Below are 24,264 nucleotides of genomic sequence, written 5' to 3' on the forward strand. Positions count from 1 at the left end.
TTCACCCAAGGGGCATAATTTGAACAATCTTCATAGAGGACCATTAGATGATGTCACATGCCAAATATCAAGGCTCTACGCCTTGCGCATTTGGACAAGAAGATTTTTAAAGTTTTTCCTTTTGGTTGCCATGGCAAACAGAGTTCTGCATGGATTTAATTCTTTGAACAATTTTGAAAGGGGACCACCCAAGGATCATTCCTGTGAAGTTCGATGTAATTCTGTCCAGTGGTTTTCAAGAAGAAGATTTTTTTAGAAAATGTTGACGGACAGACGACACACGATGGACGACGGACATCGAGTGGTCACAAAAGCTCACAATATCTTATCATGAACTGCTTGATGGATCGTTGTCAAACTTGGTATCTAGCATAATTTTAGGGTCCTCTCCCAAAAGATAATAGGTAAGGGTAGATTTCTCCGAAGCACAGAGCATCAAAAACACAGCCCCATAGACAAGCATTTGCATAGTAGCCACAACAAAAAGAAGCTGTAATGGAAAAATATTTCAGACGGGTTGCTTCAGGAGGATCCCGAAGGGGAAAGTTGCACAAGGACGAATATACATGTATTTCATCAAAGGCGGGCTCTTAGGTAGAACCACCTAAACATGCGCTTTGCACGTAGTCTTGATGTGGTGAACATTTGTTCCGAGTTTCTTCGAAATTCTTCAGGGGGTTCAAGAGTTACATAGTGGACACTAAATTGCTAACAGACGAAAGAACAGTGGCGTCATAACATATTACTCTCCTTCAGGCAGTTCAAGAGTTGCAGAGCGGACACAAAACAAAGTCATATGACCCCCAAGTGTGACCTTGACCTCAAAGCAAGCCACCCAAAACATACCCTCTGCAAGTTATCTCGATGTGGTGAACATTTGTGTCAAGTTAATGTTTGAAATCCTTCAAGGGGTTCAAGAGTTATAGAGCGGACATAAAATTAATAACAGACAGATGGACAGTGGCGTCATTACATATGCTCCATTCTGGCGTATAAAAATCAGAAGTAGAAGTGATTATAGCTGTATAACGATACCTTGGCATGTAAGCTAAGGAAATGGCATGGTCAATGTCTTAGTTATGACTAGGGCATTAGGAAGACAAAGTTATATCCTTATCTATAGGAGAGATCACCGTGACGTCACGTATCAACACCTGTTTATCTGGTGGTGGGCAAAACAAATGTTTCTATATTGTTTATGTACAGGTTCGGAATTTTTAATTCTTAATAAGTTTTGAAATGATTACGATTTTCATATTTTTTTTATTCAAGTATCTTTTTAAAATTAATCACAATTTTAAATGACATATGATTTTAATAGCGGTGTAGCGATGCTCCAAACTTTTAGAAAAAAAAACCTGTGTAAGTTAAGCGTGCAACGTTAAACTCGACAAAATAAATAAAATGTAATAATACCAAAAACCACCTATATGGGCTCCTGTTTAACCATTTGCGGTACATCTACTTCAAACTGATTGGCATACAGAACATCATTCCTTACAACTCCTTTATCCAAATGGGAACTGCTGTTGTCTCCATTTATAATTTCCACCAATTTCCCATTACAAAATACCGACACCAGAGAATCTGAATTGTGTTTCGGAAGGGCTAAATCCCGAGAGTTTTCTTCAATTTTTACATTTTCAGCAGATGAAGGTCGGACCTTTTCACTGTAATTCGTCATATCTCCATTCTGATCTTTGTATATGTTTTGTTTTGTTTCCTGTACCCTTATGAATTCAGGTTTGCATTCACTGTTGGTGAAACGACAATTCTCTTCTTTGCCATCATGATTTCGCATTACAGTGTTGTTTCCATCATGTGTTGTATCTTCCGTCTCTGATTTTGTTTCATGATTTCTTGTTGTAGTGCAATTTTCACTGACTGCTGTATCTTCAACCTCTAATTTCGTCTTTACAAATGCCCAATCTTCAACATCAATTTTGACTTCAGTAGATGGACTGTACTCAGTATTTGTCAAAGGAAAAGTCCCACTTTCATCATTATTTCTCACTTCCGTGTAGTTTTTATTAGTTGTTGTATCTTCCATTTCTAATTTTGTCTGTACAAACGCCCAATCATCAACATCAACTTTAACTTCAGCTGCTTCAGGTTCATCAAAGCAATTTCCAGATGCAGGTTTTGCATCTTCAACACATGCTTTAGCACAAATGTCTGTGCTTTGAATGCATTTATTTTCCAAGTTTTTGGAAGAAAGTAAACATTTTGACTGGGGTGTATTTGAACAAAACTTCCTTCTCGGTTCAAGGCTTTTATGTAGAACTTTCACAAGACTTGACTCAGCATTCATGAAATGTATGTACTCATTAACTTCCCTTTTCTGTTTTAATGTCTCCGCTCTTTTAACAATAATGGAGACTTTTTCATCGAAGACAGTGGCTTTCATACACAATTTTGAAAGTCCAACTTTATCACAAAGAGTATGTCTGACAGATAAGATATCTTGGTTATAAAAAACCCTTACAACAAAAGCATTATTAAAACTTCCCCCAGCAGCAGACACACGTACAACTTTCTTGCGTATATCTTGTTTTATTTCTGATCTCAGTTGCTGGCGTGCTTGTAATTTACTATTTACTCTGTACCGTTTATAGGAATACTTGCATACTACTCCAGGCTCCAGTTTTTACGTTGACTGTGCGAACAATGTGTTGTCAAACTCAAGCCCTGACTTGAACGGCCGCAAATGTCCCTTAACAGCTTTCTTATGTTTCTTAAATGCTCTTTCAACACAGCTCCGTAAAGTATTTTTATTGACACGCTGGGTCTTTGGAAGGAGCAGACTAACCCACTCTGTTACATTTGATTTTTTACCTTTGTTAAACTTTATAAGCTCCACTACAACACCATTCTTAATGGAACCTCCTGGAATTTCTTTAATGTTTCCAGAATGTATAGAGTCTTTCGTCAGTCCAATTTCCTGACAGAAAGGCCCTGGACAGTCTGAAAGTTCCAATTTTTGTACTGGTACATGATCGTCCTTATTGCCAATGCCCTCACTGTCTACTAACTCGTCTTTATCTCTTATTCTACCTGGATCAAATAAGGAATTGTGAAAGTGTTCAATTGATTTGAAATATGCATTTTTCCGGAACCCTCTTCTCCTGACTTCCTCATGTGCTGTATAAGCCCTTGCTACCCTATTTCGCAATGTGTCTGCATTGATATTTATCCAGCCTGGTAATTGGAGCAAACAGAGCAATTTTGCAACGTTTGATTTTATACCTGTATTAAACTTAATTAGTTCAATAACTATTCCATTTTTGACAGTTCCTGGTGGTACTTCTTTGATATTTCCTGACGTAATTTCCCGTTTACTTAATCCCACTTCCTGACAAAAAGCCCCTGGATAATCTTGGGTATTCATCTCAATACAGCCGAAGTAATATATTCTTCAGACCTGTAAAAATAAAGCAAAAGCTTTTGGAAGACAGCAACGCTCGAATTGTTCAGAAGCCTTGTCACATAAAATGTTAAATGACATCAACAAACAAATGTTTGAACTTAAGTTATAAAGTTCATAGAACATTCCTCAAGTATGATGCTGAATGATATACCAGCTAACATTTAGAAAACATACCCATATAATGCAAAGTCGAAAAATTGGAATAACTTTGTATGCAATAGCTAGATGGTCATATAACCATAATGAACAAAGTGTATGGAGTTGCAATCAGTTGCTACTTGAGGGTAAAGACTATCATCTTACATACACAAACTTGATGACAAATTGCTACATCCAAAAATAACTATAATCTTATGAAAAAGCAATGTGCGATAATAATTTCATCATTTCCAATCATTTTTGTTTTCAAGAGACTTTTGTTTGTTTGTTTGTTTTGGGTTTAACGCCGTTTTTCAACAGTATTTCAGTCATGTAACGGCGGGCAGTTAACCTAACCAGTGTTCCTGGATTCTGTACCAGTACAAACCTGTTCTACGCAAGTAACTGCCAACTTCCCCACATGAATTATCAGAGGTGGAGGACTAATGATTTCAGACACAATGTCGTTTATCAAATAGTCACGGAGAACATACGCCCCGCCCGAGGATCGAACTCGCGACCCAGAGGTCCGTAGACCAACGCTCTTACCTACTGAGCTAAGCGGGCGGGCTTTCAAGAGACTGTGAACTAAGAACTGGTTAAAGTCATTAAAATGTTTGCGGTCTAGTTTGCAAAGAACACACACGTGCTATGGTCCCAACATCTGATTAGTATCATGATGATGTTTGTAAAACTGAATTTCTGTTGTCTATTACAGTTTTTCAACACTACTGATTTCATTTATTTCTACTTTACTCTTCGATTCTGCATCTGCGCTGTCTCGTTTTCTGACAACTCAACCATATGAACATGTAGCAGTGACAACTTATTTGGGTTTTTATAGCACATCAACACAATACAGGTTATATGGCTCAAAATCGGACTAAAAGGTTTTTCTAGCACAAGCTCTGGTGATCAATATAAGAGGTCAGTCAAAACGTATCAGAGGTGAATATGTTTTAGCAAGTGTTGGTGAAAACTGATGGGCAGGGGACGATGAACCATCCAGCTTATAAGATTCTTTCACTGGTTGTAGGTGCAGATGGGAATTTCCGGTCTCGAGGGTAACTGTTTAGGCGGTAACGAGGCTCCAGCCTCGTTACCGCGTAAACCATTACCCAAGAGCCGGATATTTCCATCTGTATCTACAGCCAGTGATAGAATCTTTTTCTTGCATACCATATTCAACAAATAAGAGGAAAAAATAAATTCAAACAAATGATTTTCTTATAGCACTTTTTTCTTATAGAAGCGTATTAACAAAGTGCGGGAACTTTACGTCCGTAAACAGGAAGTATGTCATGACGTTACAGAGACGAAAACAATGTAATAGTTCCGGTTTTGTTTTATCACCTGCAATGAAACGTTATGTTATATTAACTAAAATAATGCTTTTTTGAATCGAGAAATATGTTATAAGGAACAAAGAGGAACTATCAAGGTATTTAAATTTTATCCCGTTTTACGTAAAAAATTATTATTACTACACACATCTTTTGTTACAGTACATATGTAGTTAGTTCGTTATACGTCATTTACAGCACAAGAGTCATCTTACACCCACCCCAGGGTGTAAGATGGAGTTTTCCAGCACCTGTGAAATATCCAGAAATCCCCGTCTGGCATGTAAGAAATACTATTCTAACACGATCCGATTCATTTTCCTAAAAAAACAAAGAAGGCAGAAAACAGTGAATTATTATACAACAAATCCTGTTCTGACGTCACAATTATTACGTCACGGCGTCAAACGGCATAGTGGTGCGCTGGAAAAGAAACTGATTGAAAACGAAACAAATATTTAATGTCGTCAAGGATGTACTTAAAAAATCCTTGGTAACATGCTAGAATCAAAATAATATATCTCATTTCAAGATTTGCTCTTGAATAAATCATTGTCGTTCAGATGCGTATTATTATATCACTCGGGCTGCGCCCTCGTGATATAACTCATTCGCATCTAAACTCCAAACAATGATTTATTCAACGACAAATCACTGGATGAGATATATTATTTCTTACATAGCTCACACTGAACAATGTTTAGGTGAGCTAAAACATCTGACGAAGGACAACTGACAACGACACATTTTGTTATTATATTGGGAGTCATGGACTGGACAGACCTTTGAACTAGGGGTCCAGGTTTTGCGCACGACACATCGTCTAGTCATGGGGAACATTTGTGCCAAGTAATATTTAAATCCCTTCATGGATGGGAGAGTTATGGACCGGACAGGAAAAAAACTCTGTTGACCTTTGACCTCCAACTGTGACCTTGATCCTTGAGCTAGGGGTCCAGTTTTTGCGCATGACACATCGTCTCGTCATGGGGAACATTTGTGCCAAGTAATAGTAAAATCCCTTCATGGTTGGGAGAGTTATGGACCGGACAGGAAAAAAGCCCTGTTGACCTTTGACCTCCAATTGTGACCTTGACCTTTGAGCAAGGGGTCCGGGTTTTGCGCATGACACGTCGTCTCATCATGGGGAACATTTGTGCCAAGTAATATTAAAATCCCTTCATGGATGACAGAATTATGGACCGGACACGAAATTGCGGACGGACGGACGGAATGACGGAAAAGCGCATTCCTATAGTCCCCGAAACTGGTTTTCAACCAGTAGGGGACTAACAAATACAAGTGGGGTGGCCATGCTCTATGGTAGCAATGTTTTTGAGGGATTGAAATACTCTGAACAGACTTGGTAAAGTGTCATCAAAGGCCGCTTTATGAGAAACTACTATACTGAACAGCAAAAGAAACTATTCAGATAAATTACTGGTATATTTTGAAATAAAAAAGAGCTGTCACTAATCGTGACAAATGCCCCTGCAGCACCTTGGTCTTTGACCTGGTGACCTTGAACCTTGACCTGGTCACCCCAAAGTCAGTAGGGGTTGTGTACCCAATAAGTACTATCAGCATGTGAAGTTTGAGGGCCCTGGGTGCAGTGGTTCGCGAGTAAAGTGCCTTCATGCAAAACGTTAACGTTTGATCTGGTGACCTTGACCTTTGACCTGGTGACCCCAAAGTCAGCAGGGGTCGTGTACTCATAAGTACTATCAACATGTGAAGTTTGAAGGTCCTGGGTGCAGTAGTTCACGAATTAAGTGCCTTCATGCAAAAAGTTAATGTTTGAACTGGGGACCTTGACCTTTGACCTGGTAACCCCAAAGTCAGTAGGGGTCGTGTACTCAATAAGTACTATCAGCATTTGAAGTTTGAAGGTCCTGGGTGCAGTAGTTCGCGAGTAAAGTGCCTTCATGCAAAAAGTTAACGTTTGACCTGGGGACCTTGACCTTTGACCTCAAAGTCAGTAGGGGTCGTGTACTCAATAAGCACTATCAGCAAGTGAAGTTTGAAGGTCCTGGGTGCAGTGGTTCGCGAGTAAAGTGCCTTCATGCAAAAAGTTAACGTTTGACCTGGTGACCTTGACCTTTGACCTGGTGACCCCAAAGTCAGTAGGGGTCTTGTACTCAATAAGTACTATCAGCAAATGAAGTTTGAAGGTCCTGGGTGCAGTGGTCCGCAAGTAAAGTGCCTTCATGCAAAAAGTTAACGTTGTGACGAACGAACAAACAAATTATCGAACGGCCAGACAGTTGAAAACTAATATGCCTCCCTTCGGGGGCATAAAAAATAATTTTTCAAATTTGAATTGTTTCTTCTTACCAAAATTAAACTTGAAGATCTTCACGTGATAACTATTTTAAAACTCAATCAACCGTGAAGTCAGTAGTCCCACAATAGCCGTTTGAAAGGCTATATCTTCTGCGCGTCAGTTGCATTGTAACATCCCAATTGGGCGCTAGTGCTAATTTTGATTTAGTTGTGCGGTGCAACCAACAATATTTTTTAAACTTTATTCTGTTTTTCGAGTTAGCCAATTATCAATATTTCCAATGACATTAAAATTTCACACAAAAAATTGTTAATTACAGGCGCATTGAATTTTGTGCAAAATGGCTACTGTGGGTCTTCTGACTTCACGGTTGACTGATTTTTTAAAATTTTACACATGAAGTTCTGTGGTTCTTCAAGTGTAATGTGATATGAAAAACACATATGATTTATAAATTAAAGGTTTTAAATAAAAAATATCCAAGTTATAAAACTGGATAGTTTCTTTTGCTGTTCAGTATTGACATTAACCTTAAAATGTGGGCAGTTGTTTTCTGAAAAGATCTGTATCTTTTTCCTATCCATTGAATTGCTTTCTTTGAACGATTTTGAAAGAGGACCATCCAAGGAACAAATGAAGTGTCACTCCATGTTTACTAGGTGTGCCATGCTCCATTTGATTGTATGAAAGCTGTAAAAGTTGAGTGCACAAAGTACAGATGCTTTTGTAACATTCGAAAGTTCAAACAAGGTGACCATGGTGGAACTATAAAGCTAATCAGATATTTACAACTGGACTGAATAATTTTGGAACAGAGAACATTGCTGTGAATGATTTTAAATCGGTCTAGTGGTTCCAGTGAAGAAGACTTTCAAAGTTTACCAAGCAGGTATAAAGGGAACGCTATCCCCACCCACTCCTTTTTTGAAACAGAATCAGTAGGGGTCACCTACTCTGCATCATCCTATTAAGTTTCAACGTTCTTGGTCAAGTGGTTGTCAAGTTACTGATTGGAAAGAGTTTTCTATGTTTAGGCCCCTGTGACCTTGACATCAACTCAAATGACCCCAAAGCGATAAAGGTCATCTTTAAATCCTACCATCCTTTGGTCAAATGCTACCACAGGTGGCAGTAACGTACCTAGGATACAGTATAGGTCCATGGGCCATATGCACTTACATTTATTACAATTATAATGTTTTCTTAGGAAAAAAATGACAAAAAGCCATTTCGAAAAAAATTTTGCTCCTGTGACAATGAGCCATCTACAAGGTAAGTATGAACAGTTTCACACGTGCATTGCTACCAGGTCCGTATTTTTTTTTCAAAACAATATTTCCTTATCAATGATTGGCCGCCTTTTCGGCAAGAGATTAATCTTTCAGAAAAACCTTACTTCAAAACCCAGTTCCAAACCGTTTACGCATCACGAGCGAGCAACGGCGTACAAAACGATAGTGATTTCTCCACCCGAAAAAATCCCACACATTTTTCGCACCGAAGTCTCCCCCCTAAAACAAATCAAGTACACCTTGTCAGTTAAAAGTTGCGCTACAAGCAGTCAGAATATGCTAAATGTAAACTAACAAGACTAAAAGTAAGGTTCAATTCTACTTTATTACTTACCAGTTGTTATTTATTTGAATTTGGTAAATAATCTTCGTGAGCCATCGCTGCTTGTTTATATTCGGGTACTCTTTGGATTTTATCGCTACGTTTGAAATACGTAAACTGTCTCCGCCAATGAAAACGTTCTTTACAACCACCGTTTTGTCAACGGTAATCATGGCAGGCGAAAGTAATTTTCGAAAGCGAAAAAGTTAAATTGCAAATTTGTAAGTAATTACGAAGAGTTAAACCTGATGTTCGGTCTTGCTAGTTTGCATTTGGCCAATTCTGACCGGTTGTAACGTTATTTTTAACTGGGACGGAGTACTTGATGTGTTTTAGGGGGGAGACTTCGGTGCGAAAAATGTGTGGGATTTTTTCGGGTGGAGAAATCACTATCGTTTTGTACGCCGTTGCTCGCTCGTGATGCGTAAACGGTTTGGAACTGGGTTTTGAAGTAAGGTTTTTTCTGAAAGATTAATCTCTTGCCGAAAAGGCGGCCAATCATTGATAAGGAAATATTGTTTTGAAAAAAAAATACGGACCTGGTAGCAAATGCACGTGTGAAACTGTTCATACTTACCTTGTAGATGGCTCATTGTCACAGGAGCAAAATTTTTTTCAAAATGGCTTTTTGTCATTTTTTTCCTAAGAAAACATTATAATTGTAATAAATTTAAGTGCATATGGCCCATGGACCCATACTGTATCCTAGGAACGTTACTGCCACCTGTGAATGCTACGGTAGCAAGACATTTCGACCCCAAGACATTTCAACCCCAAGAGACAATTCGACCCCAAGACATTTCAACCCCAACTCCTTGGACATTTCGACCCCATTCAATGATATGCCTGAAAACATCTTTGAATGCCATCATTATTATAATTAAGCTTTAATCTATAGATAATTGAGCAATTTCAAAATGTAATAATGCTTAATTAGCAATTAAAATGTTAAAATACGGTTATTTTCGCGGAAATAAGATTTTTTTTACGTAAAGACTTTATTAGTACCTGCCTTCATATGAGAAATGAGTGATTTTTATCTCACAATAACGAAATAATCATCACTTATAATTTTTATATTAACGAAAATAACGGGATTTATGTATCAGCCGCTTTTATTACGTAAATAATTTAAGAACAAACCGTTCTGATTATCTATCTTAAAATAACCTTTATATAACATATTTTCATACTTGGTTTTTATTTATATTTTCAGATCATCTTAAAACGGCTATATTAAAAAAAAAACAAGAGTTTTAAATCATGGGCCGATTTCGCTGATTTTAATTATGAAAATAACTTTAATAAAGTCACATCTTTAATACCTCTTTATTTATTTATTTCAGCCAAATATTAATAATTATAATGTAACTCAAAGAAGTTTAAGATGTCACTATCTTCATTACATTGATATTTAAAATCATAATCAGAAAAAAAGTGATCTTTTGATTGGATTATCACACCTTGATTAATTGTTTGTTGGTATACAGCATAAAAGCACGTGTATAATTATCTGCAGTGCGCATTGCAATTAACAATCAATTAAGCGATTGTGGTGACATCGGATATTATAAACATGTGTCAACATTATCTTTAATTTCGGCGAAAATATAAAGAAAACAATAGGAAATTAAACAACACATTGCTTATTTTCGCATTTAATGTTATTTTCGTAAGCGATTTTGACGCACACATAAAGTATTTGCTTTACAAAATACAGAATATGATTTTTGTTATTTACAAACTGCTCTTTTCTTTTCTATAAACGACATTCCTTCCAGTTGTAAAATATCAAACGCGAAATCACCGTTACTGAAAAATATAAGAATATATGAGTACTGTTCTGTTAAAAACGAGGAAAAAATTATTATCATATTTCATATCTGTAAAGAAAATGTGGCAGCCGTATTACTTTTTTCTACATTAAATATTTTAGCAAATACACGTGATTTAAAGTATGATTTTAAAAGTATGATTTTAGCAACTTCAAGCGATTTCGGTCACACATTAAACCGGAATCCACCTAAAAAAACGGGATACACCGGAATACATTTTCCATAACCGGGATACACCTGTATTTTGTAAGTTAAAGGTATTTTTGAATTTTTTTTTAAATAATTCAATCACATATATCATAAATGAATAAAATGCGAAAGGAAAATAAAATACGTTTGATCACGCAAAATTTCCATTACCGAAATACACCATTATTTTATTAATAAATGGTATTTTTGTAGGGTTTATTGCAGAAATCATTCGTGTATAATATAAATAATACTGGCAGTAAGTTTCAGAAGGATAAATAAAATTCTTTAACGCAAAACGATTTTATAAGAGATTGAAATTCGGCGACCACGCGGGAAATTACCATAACCGAAATACACCCGTATTTTTTTAACATATTGTATTTTTGAAGTGATTTATGTCTGAATTCAAACATATATATCATAAATTATTATTTTTCAAAAGGAAATTAAATACTTTTGCGCGTTACGTCTTGTACATGATTGAAAATCGGCGTGCGCACTGGAAATTTGTGCATTCGGAATTTCCATGTCCTAGATTCTGTAATGTACACAGGTATTTCTTTAATAAATCGTGTTTTTAGGGTTTATGATAGAGTTCAATCATATCTCAAATAAATAATTAATTTACAATAGGAAAATAAAATGCACAAAACGTTTTTACACCAAGTTGAAAATTTGTTGAGCGCACGGGAAATTTGCGCACTCGTGGATGAACAACAATCGCCGTAATTTTGTTAGCTTTTAAATTAAATAAAAGCTTATCATATTTAACTGCACTTACCTTAAGCTTGTAAGACATTATTTGTCCCATGTCACTTGTGTGTGCTTACAAATATACTGATTAATTGATATAATCAATAGGTGTGATAATCCAATCAAACTCTATCAGGACTAATCAGAGGCACGTGTTTGTTACGCCGCATATATTCAAAGGACATTAATTGTGCTTTGGCAATAAATGCAGTAAACGTTTTTATATTCATATATAAACATGATATAATTCTTTTAAAAACTGATTTTTCATAATAAATTTTCTTCTTAAATTATCAAATTAAACATGAAGAAATAATTCAATTAGTTCCAATGATAAACTTTCCGGTCAGCGCAGTTTATTCACTGACATGTATTTTGTGTATGATTCATTTAAAAATAGAATGTTTATACATCTATATGTTAATATTTTCTAAAATATGCAAAATGGAAGAAATATAAAATGAAAACATACAACTTTTTCTGAGGGGTCGAAATGTCTTGGGGTCGAAATGTCTTTGGGGTCGAATTGTCCAAGAAAATTAAATTTTGGGGTTGAAATGTCTTGGGGTCGAAACGTCCAAGATTCAATGCTACCAGCGTTTTTTTTCACCAAAATATTCGGCGAAATTCGGCCCCATTCCCCCCTCAAAATAGTATATTTTTTTCCCCTTTCCGATGCCTAAAATTCCCCTCTGAAAATAAAAAAAAAAAATCCAATCAATTAAATCATAATTCACTAGTTTATTTTATTTATTTTCATATAGAAAACAGTTCACCGCGGTATCTCGCGTTTTGTTTACATCGACACCGGTTGGAGTAACTTCCCTTGATAAATCAGAATCATCGAAGCGCTTTATTATTCTGTACAACAACGCTGTTGAATGTTAGTCTGCGAATGATTTGCATTCTATTTGTTTGGCCGGGTAGTGTTGAGTTTTCCATCTTCTAGTCAGTCAGGGTTTGATTTTATGCTTTGGGAAGGGACTAGTCCAATGCATACATTGTTTTTTACAGTTTGTTTTTATTGTGACAGGTCAAATGTAACAGTGACTGCAAATGTCAGACTTTGACAGAAATAAAAAACAGCCACTCACCGATTTGTTCAAGAAGGGACCTAATGTCTGTTGTAAATTTTGGTAGTCTAATGAATGTCTTATCCTCCACATTTGAAAAATTTATTTGGTTATCTGGTATTGATATGCTACATTGTGTTATATGTCATGTCAGATGCTCTTATGGGCCCTGAATTTATCAATAAACTTGAAACTGTAGTTTATTTCAACACAAATGAAAATTCCCCTTTTCTTAGTTTTACGTCGAATTTTTCCCCCTCCAAAGGGCACCGACCCCCTTCCCCCAAAACTGAAAAAAATCACTGGCTACTCAAGTTATTGAGCGGAAACCGCTTTCCATGTTTTGGTCCCTGTGACCTTGACTTTTGATCAGGTGACCCAAAAAGCAATAGGGTCATCTACTCTACATGTTTAATGATTCTATGACGTTTCAACATTCTGGGTCTAGTGGTTATGAAGTTATTGATCAGAAACGGTTTTCCATGTTGAGGCCCCTGTTACTTTGACCTTTGATCTAGTAACCACAGAATAACTGGAGCCATCTTCTCTGTAAGCCCTATCACCCTATGAAGTTTGAAGGCTGTAGGTCAAATGGTTCTCCAGTTATTGATCGAGTGTGACGAACAGATGGCCCCAGTGACCTTGACCTTTGATGGAGTGAGCCCAAAACAATAGGGACCATCTACACTGTAATCACCCTATGAAGTTTTAAGGTTCTAGGTCAAATGGTTCTCAAGTTATGGAATTCCAAGTTCTGTCCGCTGCCACCTTGACCTTTTATAGTGACTGCAAAATCAGTAGGTGTCATTTACTCTGCATGTCCAATAATCCTATGAAGTTTCAACATTCTGGGTCAAGTGGTTCTCAAGTTACTGACAGGAATTTGCTTTCTATGTTAAGGCTGCTGTGACCTTAACCTTTAATAGAATGACCCCAAAATCGATAGGGGTCATCTACTCTGAATGTCCAATCATCCTATGAAGTTTCAACACTCCCGTCAAGTGGTTTTCAAGTTACTGATAGGAAATTATTCCCATGTTCAGACCCTGTGACCTTGACCTTTAACAGAGTGACCCCAAAATCAATAGGGGTCATCTACTCTACATGTCCAATCATCCTAAGAAGTTTCAACATTCTGGGTCAAGTGGTACTCAAGTTATTGATCGGAAAATGGTTTTCCATGTTCAGGCTCCTGCGACTTTGACCTTTGATGGAGTAACCCCATAAACAATAGGGGTTGTCTACTCCATAAGCCATGTCATCCTAGGAAGTTTGAAGGTTCTACGTCAAATGGTTCTCCAGTTATTGTTCCGAAATGAAGTGTGACGGACGGAAGGACGGATGGACAGGGCAAAAACAATCTGTCTCCTTTAGTGTACACTGGGTTGGGGCATAAATATATGGGATATGTACAAACACAAGAAAGAGAGATTGACAAAGATAGACTTAGAACCAGCCGCTGGGAATTCAGACACTATGAGCCTCATTGGCGTTTGACATTGTAGGTCGAAAAGGATGCATAACTTTGCAAAAATGCAAAAGAGTTATTGACTTTTCACAGTGCATATCATATATCATTAGAGTAAACAAGTGTGTGAGGTTTCAATTCATTTCTACAAATGGTTTCTAAGGTAAATATGTGAGATTTCAGTTCATTCCTACAGATGGTTTCCAAACTTGCCCTAAAACAGCCAAGTCAAAATAGGGACATTACTTTGTAAACATCTAAAGTACTGTCAGCTTATCACAACGAACAAGTGTGTGGAAAAAAATCAGGTGCACAAGGTCACAATATTGCTACATGGTTTCATGACTCTAGGTGAAATATTTCTAGATAAATGCAGGGTAATTTTTATATAAAAATCCCCTATGTTTTATGACTAATTCAAATTCTTTTTAAGAAACACATGTCACACAAACTTTTATGTCCTATTGTTGACAATCAATGGCCATAAATCTTGTTTGACTGAAAGTTACCAGGAACAAGATGCTGAATAATGTTCCTATGATGTTTAATGACCCTATGTCAAATATTTTAAATCATGTGTGACACAAACTTTTATGCTCCTTTATACATAGTTTTGACTAGGTCAATGGCCATAACTCTGGTTCAGCTCAACAATATCTCTCAGATGCACAATTTTACTTGCTGAGAAATATTCCTGTAATAATTCATAATCCTAAATTATTTTTTTTTTAGATACATGCGACACAAATTTAAGCCATTTTATTAATGTTTTACTAAATCAAGGGCCATCACTCTGGCCTGACTGTGTGAGATACAAATTAAAACATCAGGTGCACATATTTCCATGCTGAAAAACAATCTTCTGAGGTCTGATGATTCTGGGTCAAATACTTTTTGAAATATGCATGAAAATAATTTCGGACAGATTGATGGACAAGGACAATTTTAAGCCCCCAAAAGTTTAAGGAGATGCAAAACAGAGCCATGGAACCTGTTCACTGCATTTTAGATCATCTCGCTAGTGGTAACTGACAGAACAGCTTAAATCGATAACAAACTTGGTCACAGACAACAACGAACGACCGGGTGCAATAAACCTATTCTTCAAATAAATGTCATTTTCATGGCCACATAATTTCAAATGACAAAGGTAACGTATGTTGTTTTGCAGATTTCTGTTCTTTAAAAAAATGATGGAAACCTGCTTCAACATTCATTAATTATTGGCTTACTTTTATAATTTGCTTTTATCGATCAAGCACAAATCTATGAATTAAAGGTACTAACTCAATCATTTTTTAAGCCCAAAATGATTTCTCTAAAAATCCATGAAAAACTACATCTGTCATTGAGTGTCATATTGTTCAAAGGATCCTGGGGTGGTGCTTTAGGCTCATATGAGGTACCGGATGATTTTGGTCACTTAGGTTCGAGCCCCTGTAAAATTCCAGTGTTTCCAGGGGACCTCTATTTGACAAACTTTTAAGTCTAAGTTTTCAGGCTTAACTTTAAATAGTTGTCTACACCACAGATAAAACACAATATAACTGGTTTTTTATGTTTAATTTTGAATTTTCCCAATAAAGATAACAAAAATCCAATAAACTGTTTACAAAGCTCTAATTTGTACACATGTGTTTGAATATCCCGTGTAACAGTAACAGTTCTAGTGAAATCAACTTTAATTCATTATTTAAGTCGAAATTGAAATGTTCCTTCTAAGCTTTCTATAAGCTGTTTAGGTATCAGTCACATTTATGCCTTTTTTTTCTGGCAAGACACGCCAGAAACGTTTTAGAACATCTTGTTTGTTTTGTGTCTTAAACCAAAGAGCTATAAAATAAATTTTTATACTTCTTTGCTTAAACTCAACTCCTTGAATAGCTGAACATTCTGCATGATCAAGATTTGCAAATAGATTAAACTGACCAATTAAAAGACACATTCTTTTATAAACAGCCAATCAAATTTAAGCTTGAAAGGACCTGGATGATTGCCACCAACTGATACCATTATTTAATAATTATATTTACATGAAAACAAGTCTATTGACAGTCAGCCCCGGTGTAACTGTTTCAAGTTATCACAGTTTATAACCCATCTGAGTTATTGCTTATACTTATATAACTTGTTTCAGTTATCATAAATTATTACAAAACCCTAAGACCTGTGCAAATTCCTCATTTTTGAATGAAACTACCGGTAATGCAATTATTTACTGAATCCTTGAACTCTAGCTATGCAGTAAAATTTTTTACACAAGGCTGATAAAGGTTTACGCAAAAGTTTTAAAGCTATAAAACTCTTAACATCCCATTATACACCTATAAATTGGAAGTACCATCCATCTTGTACCACAGAAAAGTGGTCTCTGTTTTTCCCTATGGTCAATAATAAAAAGTTTCAAAATAAGCTATCTATAGTAACATAAATGGGAAGTAATTCAAAAACAATTTATTGTAAGTGAACAAAAAAGAGATCTGCCAAATAAAAACAAGAGTACTGCAATGCATCTAGCAATATACACAAAGCAAAGTCATATATGACCTTTGACCCTTAGTTGTGACCTTGACCTTGAAGAGAGTCATCCGGAACATTTGCTCTGCACGTCGTCTCAGTGTGGTGAACATTTCTGCCAAGTTTCTTTGAAATCCTTCCAGCAGTTCAAGAGTTACAGAGCGGACACGAAACAAACTGATCTGACTTTTGACCCCTAAGTGTGACCTTGACCTTGAAGTGAGTCCTCCTGAACATGCGCTCTGCATGTCATCTTGGTGTGGTGAACATTTGTGTAAAGTTTCTTTGAAATCCTTCCAGGGGTTCAAGAGTTACAGAGCGGACACGAAACAAACTGATATGACCTTTGACCCCTAAGTGTGACCTTGAAGCGAGACAATCAAAACATGCGCTCTGCAAGTCGTCTCACTGTGGTGAACATTTCTCCCAAGTTTCTTTGAAATCCTTCAAGGGGTTCAAGAGTTATAGGGCCGACACGAAATTGCTAACGGACAAACAGACAGACACCAGCGTCATAACATAATACGTCCCTTTGGGCGTATAAAAACAGTTGCCCGAAATAGTGAAACATTTAATGTTGAAAATCCGGACAAGCAAATTTTGACTGCGGGAAAGTGGATTTTTTTGTGATATTTAGATTTCTACACCCCTGAAGTACTTCTCTGCAGTATGACTTCTCATATACATTTTCAGATGACTGTTAATGAAACACATCACATTTACAGAGCCATTCTCTTATGTGTTTCCCCACATGACTCTTCAAAGTACCACTAATATAACTACAAATATCACATCTAAAAGCGATTCTCATCTGTATAGTATACTCAGTATGTCTTCAGGTTCCAACTTAATAACAACATGCAAACAGTTCTGTTCTGTGTCAATTCTAATGTATCTTAGGTTTCCACAATTACAATCTCTAGTGTTTTATCAAAGAACATGTTCTTTCATATGTCTCTACAGATTACTGCTGCAATTACAAGCATATTACAAATGTCACATTTAAAGAATTTCTCTCCTGTATGTCTTCCCATATGTACTTTCAAAAGACATTGTGTTCTACAAACAAAACCACAAAAATCACATTTCAACAAGAGCTGTCACTAATGGTGACAAATGCCCCTGCAGTGCCTTGACCTTTGACATGGTGACCTTGACCTTTGACCTGGTGACCCAAAAGTCAGAAGGGGATGTGTACTCAATAAGTACTATCAGCATGTGAAATTTGAAGGTCCTTGGTGCAGTGGTTCGTGAGTAAAGTGCCTTCATGCAAAAAGTTAACGTTGTGACGAATGAACTCATGAATGGACGGACAGCTGAAAACTAATATGCCTCCCTTCGGGTGCATAAAAATATTATCTCCTGTATGAATTCTCATATGTACTTTCAAATTAAAGGAATTACATGCATAATCACAAAATTCACATTTGAGGTGTTTCTCTCCTGTATGTACCTTCATTATGTCTCTTCAGTTGACCACTTTCATGTCATTCATAGTAAAGACTTAACATTTGAAATGTTTCTCTCCTGTATGTATCTTCATATGTCTCTTCAGACTAGTACTATCATTACATGCATAACTGCAAACTTCACATTTGAAATGTTTCTCTCCTGTATGTATCTTTATATGTCTCTTCAGACTAGTACTAGAGATACATGCATAATCACAAACATCACATTTGAAATGTTTCTCTCCTGTATGTACCTTCATATGTCTCTTCAAAATACCACTTTGATTACATTCATAACCACAAATATAACAGCTAAAACGTTTATCTCCTGTATGTTTTCTCCTATGCATTGTAAGGTTACACTTAACACTACAGGCATAATCACAAACATCACATTTAAAAGGTTTCTCTCCCGTATGTTTTCTCATATGAATAATAAGGATACCCTTTACATTACATGCATAATCACAAACACTGCATTTATAAGGTTTCTCTCCTGTATGAATTCTCATATGTTTGTTTAAATTAGAGGACGAAAAAGATGAATTATTAGAAACTTCACATTTAAAAAGTTTTTCTTCACTATGTTTTGTCAAATGCGTACGTCTTTCTCTACACACATAGTCACAAACATCACATTTAAAAGTTTTCTCTTCTGTATGTATTCTCATATGCACCTTCAATCTTGATCTTGAATGGCATACATAACCACAAACATCCCATTTAAAGCATTTTCCCCATGTAGATCTACTATGCTTACTCATATGTCTCTTTAGACTATAATTTCGACTAGATGCATAGTCACAAACATCACATGTATATGGCTTCTCCCCTGTATATATTGACATATGTCTCTTAAGGTATATGGGATGAGCCGATACATAATCACAAACTGGACATTTGACGATTTTCTCCTTCGTATGCTCTTTCTTATGCCTCTTTAAGCCCAAACTATCACTGCATACAAAATCACAAACGTCACATTTGAGGAGTTTCTCGCTTGAATGTATTCTCATATGCACCTCCAGTCTATATCTTCCAAGACATGCATAGCCACAAACATGGCATTTAAAGCATTTCTCCCTTGTATGTTTATTCATATGTTTCTTTAGATTACAATTTCGACTACATGCATAATCACAAACCTCACATTTAAATGGTTTCTCTCCTGTATGTATTGTCGTATGTCTCCTAAGGTTTGAAGAGCTAGTAAATACATACTTACAAACTTCACATTTAAAGTTTTTTTCTTTTGTATGCACTTCCTTATGCCTCTTAAGGCCCAAACTATCACTGCATACGAAATCACAAAAATCACATTTGAGCAGTTTCTCTCCTGTGTGTACTCTCATATGTCTTTTCAGTTTAATGCTCAAATTACTTGTGTAACCACAAACTGTACATTTAAAATGCTTTGACCTTTGTGCTTTATTCCTTGTTTGGCAGTACAAGCACTGTCTGGGGAAACATTTTCCTTCTTTATTTCTAGCATAGTGCTATTTTCACTTTCCATAATGATTGTATCTGTACATGTACTTCTTTTATGATAGAAGTTTGCGTCTACAAACCGGGCTGCTACCTGGGTTTATCTACAAAAGATAACATCCTACAGATATTTACACACTGTCATACAGATTAGCTCAAACAGACACCCATTTAATTTTTATAGTATAAAGATCATCAGAATTAGTGCAAATTTCAGACTTGGACATTCCTTCAGCCGGACAATTCCCGGCTGTAGTATGTCCATGGATTCCATGGATTTCAGCATGGTCTGTTGTCCATGGAGTATTGGAACACATATCCATGGACAAAAACTGTGTATCCCTGGATAAAAATCCATGCCTGTCCAGGGACAGTGGCCATGGACAATGTCCATGGCATCCATGGCCAGTGTCCAGGGCATATCCATGGACAGTGGCCATGCCATCCATGGACATTGTCCAGTGTCTAAGCCATCCATGGATGGTGTCCATGCCATCCATGGACTGGGTCCATGCCGTCCAAGGACCTGTCATCATGCAGCACTTCTTAGCCTAACCTGGCAATTGTGGCTTGAACTTCCTACCGTAACAGGGCATTTGTTCAAATCTATATATCAGACAAGTGGATGTCTGGTTAAGAATGATAAATATTCACTTAGCTTTAACTAAAAAAATAAACTACAAGATATATTAAATATAAAAATTATTTAATAGAAAGTTATGAATACAATAAAATCATTTTTGGAGTTATGTTGGCTCAATATAGGTGGCACCAGAATGTCTCTTAGCTTTGCTAAAACCATCACCAGGGTCAGGAACCTCATTCCAGCCATTTCTGAAATTGATATAACGCATATATAAACAATTTATATTAATAATTGCAATTAAAATGTTTAGACAATACAATATTACCTATGTGAAATGAAAACTGTAAATCCAGAATTAATTTGCAGTTACCATTTAAATGTTGTATCAAAACCAATTATTTTATATGAAAATAAGAGCACAATCTGTGGGTACTATCCCTCATCTCAGTAAATGCTTATTAATAATGATGACAGACAAGCTTAAAAAGAAATTTTAGAATTTCGTACTGACAAAAAATTGATGTCATAAAATGTTGATGGAATTATCAGCCTGTCAGTGAAACCATAAATCCCCAACAAGATAAATTAATACATCATCAACCTTTTATAGAAACAAGAGATCACAGAGTGATCTTGGCGCCCACCAATGTGCCATTTTTGAGTGTTCCAAATTTCAAGACTTACTGACTAGCTCAAGGTCAAATTTCATTTCCGTACACAACACTTTGCATGTGGTCCAAATTCAAAAGCTGTAGCTTGAGAAATGTGAAAGTAGGTCACTAGATCAATTTCAAGGACGAAATGTGAAAGAAGGTCACTAGGTCAAAATCAAGGTCAAATTACACTTCAGATCACAAATTTATGCATGTGGTCCAAATTTAAAGCCTGTACCTTCAAAAATGTGGAAGTAGGTCACTAGGTCAATGTCAAGGTCAAAGTTTGTTTTGGTACACAATCCTATGCATGTGGTCTAAATTTGAAGCCTGTAGCTACAGAAATGTGAAAGTAGGTCACTAGGTCAATCTTAAGGTCAAAGTTCATTTCGGTACACAAAACTATGCATGTGGTCCAAATTTGAAGGCTGTAGCTCGAGAAATGTGAAAGTAGGTCACTAGGTCAAAATCAAGGTCAAATTTTATTTCGGAACACAGAACTATGCATGTGTTCCAGATTTGAAGCCAGTACCTTCAAAAATGTGAAAGTAGGTCACTAGGTCAATGTAAAGGTCAAAGTTTGATTCGGTACACAAAACTATGCATGTGGTCCAAATTTGAAGGCTGTAGCTGGAGAAATGTGAAAGTAGGTCAGTAGGTCAAAATCAAGGTCAAATTCCAATTCAGAACACAAAACTATGCATGTGGTCCAAATTTGAAGCCTGTACCTTCAAAAATGTGAAAGTAGGTCACTAGGTCAAAGTCAAGGTCAAAGTTTTTTTCAGTGCACAAAACTATGCATGTGGTCCAAATTTGAAGGCTGTAGCTACAGAAATGTGAAAGTAGGTCACTAGGTCAAAATCAAGGTTAACTCATGTCAAGGTTCATCTTGCCACTCAAAACCATACATGTGGTCCAAGTTTGAATGTTGTAGGTTATTGACAAGAAGATTTTAAAATCTTTTCCCTATATAAGTCTATATGAACCATGTGACCCCCCCAGGGCGGGGCCATATTTGACCCTAGGGGGATAATTTGAACAAACTTGGTAGAGAACCACCAGATGATGCTACATTACAAATGCCAAAGCCCTAGGCTTTGTGGTTTGGACAATAAGATTTTCAACGTTTTTCCCTATGTAAGTCTATGTAAACCATGTGACCCCCGGGGCGGAGCCATATTTGACCCTAGGGGGATAATTTGAACAATCTTAGTAGAAGACCACTAGATGATGTCATATACAAAATATCAAAGCCCTAGGCCCTGTGGTTTTGAACAAGAGGTTTTTCAAAGTTTTTCCCTATATAAGTCTATATAAACCATGTGACCCCCGGGGCGGGGCCATATTAGACCCCAAGGAAATATTTTGAATCATCTTGGTAGAGGACCACTAGATGATGCTTCATACCAAATATCAAAGCCCTAGGCTCTGTGGTTTTGGACAAGAAGATTTTCAAAGTTTTTCCCTATATAAGTCTATGTAAATTATAGAAATAAACAAAGGGCCATTACTTACTAAAAAATTGTTGAACCAGTCTGATTTTCAGGGGGACACAACTAGGGTACCAATACATCATTCTGACAAAGTTTGGTCAAAATCCCCCAGGTAGTTTCTGAGGAGATGCGATAACGAGAAATTGTTAACGGACGGAAGGACGACGGACCACGGACGCAGAGTGATTTGAATAGCCCACCATCTGATGATGGTGGGCTAATAAATATACTAGTATAAGTGTTTGCAAATATTTACTTACAGTTAAGTGTTTGATGGGGTCTCTGTCTGTGATCTCATTTCATCATATAGCATATATAGTCACTAAAGCCATCAATTATCTCTGATTACATCATTTCATTCATACATGTTGAAGACAATGCTTCTAATAACTAAATATGTACACTCTTGTATCTGCAAAGTAAAATTACAACATAATGTTTAGACTTTGTTGTAAGCCAAGTGATTGTAGCTAGGACTAACTACAAGAAATGAATAATAGAAAACTGCAAGAACTATATGCATTAAATAAACTGTTGCTACAGAAGCATAATTATGTATCATTCACATATACCTTAAAAATACCTGCAACCAGGTGAAAGTTTAAGCCACTGAGATGAATAAAGTTCCTGCTTCAGTCTATTTGTTTTAGTTCTATGATATATAGATTTAAATTATATTTTAGTTTAGAAAGTTTAATGTTCTTACCTGATATCTCTCTAAAAGCATTTTAGAATTTCAAGGTACAAAATTATTTAGCTCCATTCCATTTTGCCTCCAACATCCATTCTCATCCATCAGATGTTCGTCAAATTCCCGAGACGAACATTCATCCGGGGAACCACGGTAAACCTCTGGTATGCGAGAATGCCAACATCGAGAACAAAGCACTTCCTGTTTACATTCAAATTTTTGTATTCATGAGCAATATTCCTTGGTACAGTATAGTTACTGAAGGGAATATCTGGAATGTTCTTAAAATATATATATACAGTTCATGAGAATTTTTCCATTTATTTGCTCACAGAATTTGCAAAGGTCACAGAGAAAAAAATAAATAATAAGTACTGGGATTATTTCTTGGGGCTACATGTGTAAAACGGCTTCAGAAGCCTGCATTTCCATTGGTCTTTATCTTGGTCAGAATCTCCAGATGTTATCAGCTATCTCTGTGTGTTCATTTGTACAACAGTACACATTGAACAGCAGTGTATTAAAAGGCTGTAAAAGCTAGATTATTAATCACCAGGCCTCGATCTTGACGGTAGCCCGGTAGCCCGAGGCTACCAGTTTTTCAGACGGACTACCGAATTTCCCATGCTGGGTAGTCCGTCGGGCTACTAAGTTTTCAAACATGTTAATAATAAAGGCTTGAAATTTCACCGATTTATCTGATGTTTCCTTTTAAATGACAACGATATGTTCGGTCCGCATAACACCGGTCGGCCATTTTTCCGAAATTTAAATCCCTTAATTTTCACAATAATTATAAAAAGGACTTCATGAATCTGAAATGAACATCCTAAATACTAGCTTTCGTATATTTATGCATGAATTGATGACTTTAGATTTGCAATATATAAAGTAACTTTACAAAATTCAGAAATTACATCCCTAAAAATTACCCGGATTGACTGGAATTTACCCGTAAGGATATCAAAACGTCATGCCAGTAATTTTCCATTCCACGAGCACGTGCGACCTATTGTATCGCCGTTACTTAAATGTTTATCGACACGTACACAAAAAACGCTTGTAGTGCATTCATTTTTTAATATTATCGCTTCAAATTTTCAGCACCGCTTTAGAAGTAATACAGTTTGAATTTTATAACGATTTTAATAAGATGTCGACAGAAATGTAGGCAAAATTCTATAAAAACGATTGAAGTTTCATACAATTATTTGTAAAATTTCAAACAGCGCGATCTTAATTATTTATTTCTTTCTAACAG

General features: G+C 36.3%; 1 protein-coding gene across 6 annotated transcripts in view; it reads right to left on the bottom strand.

Annotated features, from left to right (window-relative positions):
• Positions 1–1,324: 1,324 nt before the first annotated feature.
• The window catches only part of LOC128558479 (zinc finger protein 808-like), a 47,805-nt gene continuing 24,865 nt past the window's right edge, over positions 1,325–24,264 (bottom strand). For 5 of the 6 annotated variants that reach the window (XM_053547902.1, XM_053547899.1, XM_053547901.1 and 2 more), the window contains one exon: positions 15,684–19,684. In XM_053547902.1, coding sequence (XP_053403877.1) covers positions 18,149–19,447 — 1,299 coding nt within the window. In that variant the 5' untranslated portion in view covers positions 19,448–19,684 and the 3' untranslated portion in view covers positions 15,684–18,148. Of the gene's footprint in view, positions 3,422–15,683; positions 19,685–24,264 lie in introns of those variants that run through there. The other variant, XM_053547904.1, reaches the window with a different exon arrangement.

Source organism: Mercenaria mercenaria, chromosome 7 (genome assembly GCF_021730395.1).
Source record: "Mercenaria mercenaria strain notata chromosome 7, MADL_Memer_1, whole genome shotgun sequence".
Taxonomy (NCBI): Eukaryota; Metazoa; Mollusca; class Bivalvia; order Venerida; family Veneridae; genus Mercenaria; species Mercenaria mercenaria.